The 10,234-nt window shown below is 35.2% G+C and overlaps 1 protein-coding gene across 1 annotated transcript; it reads right to left on the bottom strand.

Moving 5' to 3' along the window:
• Nucleotides 1-2,313: 2,313 nt before the first annotated feature.
• LOC128233692 (uncharacterized) lies at nt 2,314-9,016 on the bottom strand. The gene is made up of 5 exons (XM_052947497.1): nt 8,970-9,016; nt 6,858-6,930; nt 6,139-6,501; nt 5,292-5,465; nt 2,314-5,094 (listed from the first exon to the last, which is right to left on the bottom strand). Coding segments are annotated over exons 1-5 (783 nt in total). The 5' UTR covers nt 8,971-9,016; the 3' UTR covers nt 2,314-4,922.
• Nucleotides 9,017-10,234: the final 1,218 nt, after the last annotated feature.

Genomic DNA, 10,234 nt, shown 5'->3' with positions numbered 1-10,234 from the left:
ATTTACTTAATTTTGTTTAACTGAGGTGGGAGAAAAAGCATTTACCATAGCTGATCGTGTAAGATAGGTTCATCCTAACCCTTATGCAGTGTGTTTTGCCCTACGCTCGGGTTGGGATGAACTTATCTTACACTCTCCGCCATGGAAGATACTTATAGAGATTGCACTGTCAGTCCCATCTGTCTGTTAACAAACTTCTCTGCCATTACTAATGATATTATTAATTGGAATCAACCTTCACAGAAAAGTTGAGCATAATGAAAAGGTGTTTCATACATGGTTTGTGCTCGCATTGCACAGGTTAAGGTCAACTAGTAGGTTCCGCAAACTTTTTAAACACCTAGTATAATCAGATAGGAATTTGTAACATGAAGCTGGTCAATGGTCAAACTGACTATATTTCCAGGTGGGAGTTTGAATAGATGACACTGGCCAATGTTTGCTAGGCCAGAGGAAAACTGACTATATTTCTGGATGGAAGTTTGTATAGATGACACTGGCCAATGTTTGCTAGGCTAGAGGAAAACTGACTATATTTCCAGGTGGAAGTTTGTATAGATGACACTGGCCAATGTTTGCTAGGCCAGAGGAAAACTGACTATATTTCTAGATGGAAGTTTGTGTAGATGACACTGGCCAATGTTTGCTAGGCTAGATGAATACTGACTATATTTCCAGGTGGAAGTTTGTGTAGATGACACTGGCCAATGTTTGCTAGGCTAGAGGAAAACTGACTATATTTCCAGGTGGAAGTTTGTATAGATGACACTGGCCAATGTTTGCTAGGCTTGAGGAAAACTGACTATATTTCCAGGTGGAAGTTTGTGTAGATGACACTGGCCAATGTTTGCTAGGCCAGAGGAAAACTGACTATATTTCCAGGTGGAAGTTTGTATAGATGATACTGGCCAATGTTTGCTAGGCTAGAGGAAAACTGACTATATTTCCAGCTGGAAGTTTGTATAGATGACACTGGCCAATGTTTGCTAGGCCAGAGGAAAACTGACTATATTTCCAGCTGGAAGTTTGTATAGATGACACTGGCCAATGTTTGCTAGGCTAGAGGAAAACTGACTATATTTCCAGGTGGAAGTTTGTGTAGATGGCACTGGCCAATGTTTGCTAGGCTAGAGGAAAACTGACTATATTTCTAGATGGAAGTTTGTATAGATGACACTGGTCAATGTTTGCTAGGCCAGAGGAAAACTGACTATATTTCCAGCTGGAAGTTTGTATAGATGACACTGGCCAATGTTTGCTAGGCTAGAGGAAAACTGACTATATTTCCAGGTGGAAGTTTGTATAGATGACACTGGCCAATGTTTGCTAGGCCAGAGGAAAACTGACTATATTTCCAGGTGGAAGTTTGTATAGATGACACTGGCCAATGTTTGCTAGGCCAGAGGAAAACTGACTATATTTCCAGCTGGAAGTTTGTATAGATGACACTGGCCAATGTTTGCTAGGCCAGAGGAAAACTGACTATATTTCCAGCTGGAAGTTTGTATAGATGACACTGGCCAATGTTTGCTAGGCCAGAGGAAAACTGACTATATTTCCAGGTGGAAGTTTGTATAGATGACACTGGCCAATGTTTGCTAGGCTAGAGGAAAACTGACTATATTTCTAGATGGAAGTTTGTGTAAATGACACTGGCCAATGTTTGCTAGGCCAGAGGACAACTGACTAGGATCGGCATGAGCATGTATTGATTTTGTTATTTTTTCCACAAAGTTGTAATGGAATAGAGGAATGCCCATTATTTTGTGTCCATTTTATTTAAGGGAACTTGAATTACAGTCTAAGTTGGAACCATGTCCACTAAAGGTCATTCATATTACCACATCGGCATTTGAGCCTCGCTTTCTGTGACTTTTTCATAATTATATTCTTTTAACCATTGAATGATATTATTGAAACCAAAAAGAAGGTAAGATATTTGTCAATCAAGAAACAATATTTGAACAGGTCAGGTTCATAACACAAGCTCATGGGCCTTGCATTTTGTGTCCACTCCATTTCATCTAAATATGCTGAAGAATTTTGCTGAAATTTGAACCCTTTGCCTCACCCAGCGAAAGGAGGTTCAAATCCGAACTCAATTTTGCACGTATACCAATGGTGCAAGAGGGCCACGATGGCACTATATTGCTCACCTGATTGGACAAAGGGTTCTAAAGTTATTGATTAGACAAATTACTGGAAGCTGCCCCCCTCCCCCCCACACACACAAGAAATACAAAGAAACTCTCAGACAAGCAGTGACAGAATTTGATAAATAGCTATCTTTGATTAAGATAAAAACAATTCCTCTATTTTTTTCTACTTTATTTGATTCTATGACTAGAATCTACACTAACTTACAAGCATAACAACACATGTCTATATAAGTAAATGTATACAATAAATCTGATGTAAACCTCAATGTATATATATATGTCATTAAAAAGTACTGAATAAATTAATTGACCACAAATAGTACCCTATTAAAAGATTACAAAGACATAAACACGAAAACATTGATTATATGTATAAACTTCCTTTAGAAAGCTGGACCACTGTCTCGATAAAAAAAGTCTTCAAAAGCATCTTAACGAAGGCACAAACACAGTGTAAATAGGTAAATAATATACTATATAACTATGCATTTATAATCATAAATGTTTTTCTATGATCTTGTCTTCCACTGGCCAAACAAATATGATTTATTATGCTAAACTTACACTCCTTGTCCACTGATACACTATCAGAACAAAAACCCATATTTTAACTAGAACAGACATGAAATAACAACTATGTTAAAAGCAAGCAGTATCATATAAATGCGTTTGTATTGCATGTGCTAAATAAAAATTATTGCAAAATGTTATGACAATAGATTGAAAAATGTTGTGGTTATCAAAAACAAGTAGATTAATAGTTTAATATGGTTGGTAAAATGGGCAAAACATGGTTTCATTATAAAGATAAACCTTCATTTTCTAAGCTTACATTGAAATGCATGTATACATATAGATCGTCGAAGCATAATGCGAGGAAAAAAAAGTTATAGAAATTACCAATCATTTATACAATATTTTTTACTTTTTTATTTTTCCTACCATAACAAATTTATTTTTCCTACCATAACAAATAGTCCTTCAAAATCTCAATTCAAGATGACTATGTTCTTGAACATTTCCGGAAGGTGGGTATGAAACCCACAAACTTCTCGGGTAAGAGGCGGACACATATACCACTAGATAACTCTTTCCCTCAAGTTTTTATTTGAAGAAAAGCTTTGAAACACGAGAAAGGAATATTTTCAATTGCACAACTCCAATTTTGATCACTAACATCAAATTAACAACATCTTGAAAAAATCTGGGGCCGTATTAAAAAAACTTTTTAGTAATTTCTTAACTTAAGTCAATTTCCTAAATTTTTTATAGTCAAATTACAAAAAAGTATTAGTGTTTTTAACATAAAAGTGTTGAATTTTTATCATAAAATTACTGAAAATTAAGTATTTCAGGTATAGTTAAGTTAATATATCATATGATAAGAGTGATACATAAGTTAGGAACATAATTTAAGTAAGGAAATGACTAATGATGTCTTATGAATACCGCCCCAGAGCACAACAAGCAGATGTCAACACTCACCTCAGTTTCTTTTCTTGATAGACCCCACAGGGCAAATAGTTTAGCTTGAACCACAGGACTTGCTTCACATGTGGGCATTGCCATAGTGAAGCAGTTGTCTACTAATATTCAACTTTAAATGTTTTCAATGCCAACAGAGACACCAAGGCTATGGCAATACTTATTCTTTGAAAATTAAGCTAACAAAACAATCGTTTTTAATCTTAAATTTCATAAACCAATTAAATGCTAACCATGCTAGACATTATCTAAATCAAAGAAATGTTGGAACATTTAATTTATCAGTACAAAACAAATCAAAAGCATAACGATCTACTTGTCTAATGTACATGTACATGTTTAACTAAATCTTCTGTGACATGTCACTATGTTACAGCAATTATTTTAAAATCTATGTTCTATATTACACAAAGTTCTGCTTATAAATAAAGAAGAAAATATTGATGAGCATATCAAATCATATAAAGTCAATGTTCATTCAAATTGGCACATTAAACTTTCAATTTCATTTGTGACATGATAAACATATATATTTTTAACACTGACATTGCAGGTTTAATTTATTTTCTTGATCTTAAAATTAATTGTTGTATGCTTTCTCATATAACAGCCTTAAAGCTAAAGTCTATAACTGCACAACAGTTTAAAGACACGAGCAAACAACTACACTTAAACAGTTATTTTGCAGAAATAGAACACGAACAGTATAATATGTATCAAATGCAATTATGGTTTTCCTAAATGACAAGACAGAGCACCTTCGACTCAGAAAGAACACAGCTAACAAGAGGCTTTCATATAAGAAAGTAAATGGATTATAAAAAGAGAAACAGTAATAAATTCAGTGCAAAAATTAGGGAGCCTGTGTGGAAACATATTGAAAATAAACAATAATTAATACAATGAATACAAGTATAATATCATCATGGATGCATAGATTTTTGGTATAATAGAAAATATCTGTCAAAAGTGTAGGATATTGAAGAGCATAGGACATCAATAAAGGTTTTGTAGAAAGTGGTTATTTTTCTGACTTTTGTTCTAAATGATTAATTTAAATCTTAACAAATAAATATATATGTAAATAGTTTGAAAAAAGCTTTATTAAAACAACACCCTACCAACCAACTCAATTGTAACCAGTCTATCACACTGCTACTGGACTGGTTCTAAATCATTTTGATGACTGTAAATTGAAGGTTCAATGCAAAACTATTGTAACTCAAAATGGTATATGCTGAGTTAAAACAGTTTTACATGGCCATATCGAAGAATCTTCTATCGCTCATCTTCATCATCAGACTCGATGTTCAGGCCTGGAGCCAGGTGCTTGTTGCGCATCATAATTGGTCCCTCAAATGTCTCAGACTCGTAGCCGTACGAGGATCGAGTTGCAACTGAGGCTTCACTTCCAGAAAAGGGTCGCTGACGTCTCTCACGCTGTGGTGCCCTGGAATATTGGGTAAGTGTTAATAAAGAGGCTACAAGTTGCCACTTGTATTTACATGTTTTCATTTAGTCCAAATAATTGTACGTTGATATATTTTTTTTTACGATTTTTGATATGGCAAATCCTTCACAATGCCTCATTTTACACAATCTGTGGGTACAACAGCAATTCAAGAGGTAAATATCTCTAAGACTTACCTCTGGAGTGACCTTGGCCTTTGCTGGTTCCTTTGTTCCCGGGGGGTGGAGGCTGGGCGCCTACCAGAGCTACGTAGGTCCTTAAGGCTGGAGCCACGGGAGAGGGTCTGGTGATACGTGGTCACCTCATCACTACGGGAGTCAATGTAAACAAACTCGTTCTTCTTGCGGAAACTGAAGAAAAAAAACAGGACTGTAATATAGGATGTAATGCAGCTCAAACTCCCTCTCTCTCTACTAAGTTGTACTAACATACTTGGGAAATGCCTGATTCAGAACCATGCCTAAATATTTGGACACCTACCGGTAATAAAAAGCAATTACAAAACAAAATTTAATACAAAATATATCAAAATTCTTTCAAGTAGCTATGATTTGCAGAGATGGCATTGGAATCTTTCCGTTGACGAACCACTACATAAGTAATGTAGTGGAAATGAAAATTTATTGTGGTTTGATTTTCTGCAAAATTGTAGGTAAGTATTTATGTACTAAAACCAAGTTTTCAGCAAAGATGCTTTAAACCTGTTTTTGTACAACTTTTTTGAAGCGTTTTGTTTCAAGCTTAAATAAGAAAATATATGAGCTTCCGTATGTTAAGGCACTCTGTTTCGTTAAATTGACGAGTTACTTGACAAAGCCAAGTATAAAAACAAAACAAAAAATCAACAAAATGTGAAATGAAAACCTCATGCTAGTAAACTATCGATATGAATAGTTATTCTAAAAACAATTTTTAAAAACGTGTCTTGGCTTAGAACCATTCCTAGTACCCTAAAGGAAATACTCCTATCAACATTATGGGTTGGCTGCAAAGTAGTAAGTCCATCTTAACGAATACGTATACCTGTGATTCAAAGTCTCGTTAAATATTGGAACGCTGATGAAGAAGTCCGCCTTCAGTGGCTGGGATCGTGTTGAGCGTCTTGAAGAAGCAATGGAACTGTCCAGGTCCACATGGTCCCCTCTGTAAACAGGGGGCTTCTGGCGGAGTGGACGTAATTCCTGCTCACGCCGGGGCTCCCCACGGGCGACTTCCCTCTCATAGTGGGGTGCCTGACGGGGTGTAGCTGCCTCCCTGGACTGTTCGTGGGGCACATCTTGGGGAACTTCAGGCAGGGGACGGCCATCATTGGGGTTTACACCCCGCTTTTTCCACTGGTCAAGCCTCAAAGGCTGGTTTACACGGTGAATTTCATTTTCGCCATACCTAGAGAGGAATCACATGCATGTATCATATTTACTGTAACAGTCATCAAAATTAGACTTTATGATGAACTAGCCACATTTCTTTTCATGGCATAAAAAAGCAAGCACTGCTTTATAAAATCCAGAATTTGAGCAAGCCCGAAAACAAGACTTAGTGCAGGGCTTGCGAGCTTGTGGATATTTCCACCACTGTTAAAATCAAAATGAGTTTAAATTTGAATAATCTTTTTTCAGGAAACTTCTATATAATTAAATTAATGCAAAATTTACATTTACACACATGTAGAAGTAAAATTTCCTCAACCTTTTAAAATTATTGTAGATTAATTGATCACAGTGTACATTTGTGCAGTATACCTGTTAACATTCTTGTGTGGTAAAGTATCAACAGGCCTGATGATCTTCTTCTTTTTCATAGGCAAACAAGGCACTGTAAAAAATATATGCACAAACTACAGATGGGTAACAAAATATAGGATTTAATTTAATTTCTGCCTCTTATAACCATTTAACGGACTTTATTCCACGCTGTGTTTTCTGTTCTGCACAACCATCACACATGTAGAATAGTATTGGGCAAGTGCAAAACTAATTCCCCATAGTCACATACATTGTAAAAAGGATGAATATCTATAGATGTTTATATATGAAAAGAAACGCAGGCATGCACGCACGCACACACAACATATTATGAACTTTTGATTTTGATAAAGCCAAAAATAAGCAACATATTTTGGTTCACAGACCCTATTTTTTTCATCGAGCCTAAACTGATTTGATTTTAAGGTAAAAAATTGTTCTTGTAAATATATCGTTATTTTTGTTGGTTTTGGTGTACCAGGTGTGTGGCTCCTTTGTGATCTGGACAAAAAACACTAATTCCAGCCTGTTCCTGCTCCGCTAATTGACAAAGGGATAAGCATTTCTACATTTGGATACGTTCCCAAAGAAAAAGGTAATGGTTTCAGACATTCAATTCATCATTGTTTTTCTGAATAAAAACCTAACAAACAAAAAAAATACTACCATTAATAGAATAATAATAAAAAAAACACTTATTTACAATGAATATAGATGTTTCTAACTTTGTTGTAAAAAATACTACCATTAATAGAATAATAATTATAATAATAATAAATTAATAATAATAATAATAATAATAATGCACGCATTAGTTGGTAGAATTCAGCACCTACTGGTTGACAGTACAATTCCAAACAGGATGCAAATCCCAAACACCTGTTAAAATATGCCTTTGTTTACGGTGATTGATAATTTGATGATCTAGATCAATACAGAGGCTTGCCTTAGCAACACTCATGTTTCCTTGAGTACTTTTCTGAACAATGCCATTTAATGTTCTAATATGCTGCAAGTTGATAATTTAGGGGATCGAACCCACAACCTCCCACTCCGTAGGCAGCTGCCTTAACCACTGGGCCACGGGTGTTGGGGAATGAAAAATATTGAAATTGTAATTACTGAAGTATTTTATGTTTGAAATGGATAATAAAGGTTTATATTCATATATTACCATGTAAGTGCAAAGCTATTATGCACAAAACAAGCATTAAATGCATTAAACACAGGATTTATCTTTTCAATTAAACAAAACTTGACTGACACACCGATTTTTTTTGGAATTATTTTTACCGCCTGTGCCTTGCAAATTGAGAAAAAAAGTCGACTTTGGGAAAAATACAAAATCAAGCCAAAATATCTAATATAATGAAAAATAAACATGGTAAAACTTTTTATGCATACATTATGCTTTGAAAGAGTAAGCCTTGTCAAGATGTTGTTTATATTTCAAGAAATTCATTGCTTTTTATTCATTAACTTAATCTGCATTTATCAAATTGGGATTTTTTTTTTAATTTCGGGAAAATGGACAGTTTTTCACAAGGAGAAACAGCCTTTAGAAGGTAGTAAATTGATATTTATTTTTTGTGTACAAAACTAATATAAAATAACACTATCTAGTAATATTTCTTGTTTTTATGATAAATTATGGACACCATATGCTTTAACCCAGAATCCCGATCGGAATAACTACCCACTTTTGGTACAAAACAATTTGTACGTGAAGGATTTGGCATGTCAAAATTTGGAAAAAAATCTACAATTATTTGGACTAAGTGATTATAGCATCAGATTATTATGCAATTGCTATTTTATATTCTTTGAGACATTAAACATTTAGATTTACTTAAGAAATTATAGTAAAAGTCTATTCTATATCATTACTTGTAGCTTAACAAATATTTAAGTGGGTTGTAGTAGAATTTTGTTGCTAGGATTATGTAAACAAAAGCGTCTGAAAACCCCAGATCACCTTTAACCTTAAATTACGTTGAATTCTTTCCAGTAAAACTGTTTCAGTGCTTTATTTCAAAATATATTGTTTAAAAGAAATATGTCTGAAAGAAATTTGAACGATTAAAACATGATTTTTCAACATATACTTACTTTTTACTGGAAAGGTTGTTTATACCGAACGCTTGCCAAGATACAGGTTACACACTACCAATAGGTGCGCGAGTCCATTTCCTACGCAGTGATCTCCCCCGGTTTGCTGTTGCGGGTCACATATGTGTAAAACATCATGGAGACCCTTCTCACAACCGTTGTGTGATTATTATCGTCCATGAGATTTATGCAGTTGTAGTTACCGGATGCACCGTAATTTCTGGGACCAATAACTACATGTATATAATAATCCTACTCCCAGTCCCAATTTAATAATAATAATAATAATAATAATAATAATAATAATAATAATAATAATAATAATAATAATGATGAATACATTTAGGCAAATCAGTATCTTGTTTAAGAACTATGCCTTTACCCACAATTCGCAGGAATGATTGATCCGGCCTCTAACAGTGTCAATATAAAAATGTACACTGACTACATTCACTTATACTGTCTTATAAAACGCACACGATTTCTCAAGGAAATGAGAAATCATATGACATTCGATATATAAACATTAAACCCCCTGTTATTTTTGAAAATTTATATAGTTGTAACGTGCGGGGGTCAACAAGGCCAACAGATCCATTCAGAGAAAAGCATGCTCAACCCTGAAGGGGTCGACTGGTCTCTATATATAGGAAATTCTCCATCCAGGCAGAGCCCGGGTTTTGCTAATTTGCAATTTACCAAACAAGTACATCAACGTACTATGAACGTACTTCCGTATGTAACGGAATGTTATACTATGAACGCACACCCACCTACAGCGGACTGTTACATTACTTTCCCCTCCGAGAAGACTCGTCCCGAGTTGGCCTGGGAAACTCATGGGTTAGGCAACTCCGGTCCGGCAGTTTTCTTATCCCACTGCTGCCACCATTTGTAACTTGCGCGGGCCAAGTACTTGGATTATAACCTATATTTACAGCCGATGAGATCGCCTATCTGCCTCCAATAAGAACCACACTTAATAATAAGACTTGCAGCTGGGAGTATGATTTTTGAACCCAGCTTGCAGTTAATAGTGTAACGTGCGACGTGAAACAAACACCAGATAGCCGAGCTTCCTGGCGCAATGAAACAAACACCAACAGATCCCTTCAGGGAAAAGCATGTTCGACCCTGAAGGGGTCCACTGGTCTTTATATACACTAACTTCTCTATTCTCACATAGCCCGGGATTTGCTAATTTGCATATTACCAACCAAGTTTACATCCGGTATGAACGTAGGGAATATTATTATGAACGCACC

The sequence above is a fragment of the Mya arenaria genome, chromosome 5, assembly GCF_026914265.1.
Source record: "Mya arenaria isolate MELC-2E11 chromosome 5, ASM2691426v1".
Lineage (NCBI taxonomy): Eukaryota > Metazoa > Mollusca > Bivalvia > Myida > Myidae > Mya > Mya arenaria.
The sequence above is the reverse complement of the archived record's forward strand: the minus strand, read 5'-3'. Positions and strand labels throughout refer to the sequence as shown.

What these genes read in the sequence shown, in the direction of transcription:
- LOC128233692 (XM_052947497.1), bottom strand. An exon ending in CCACACAAGAATGTTAACAG is followed by an intron (nt 6,502 to 6,857) that starts GTATACTGCACA and finishes ATTCCTCTCTAG; the next exon opens with GTATGGCGAAAATGAAATTC. An exon ending in AGGCCAAGGTCACTCCAGAG is followed by an intron (nt 5,095 to 5,291) that starts GTAAGTCTTAGA and finishes CCAATATTCCAG; the next exon opens with GGCACCACAGCGTGAGAGAC.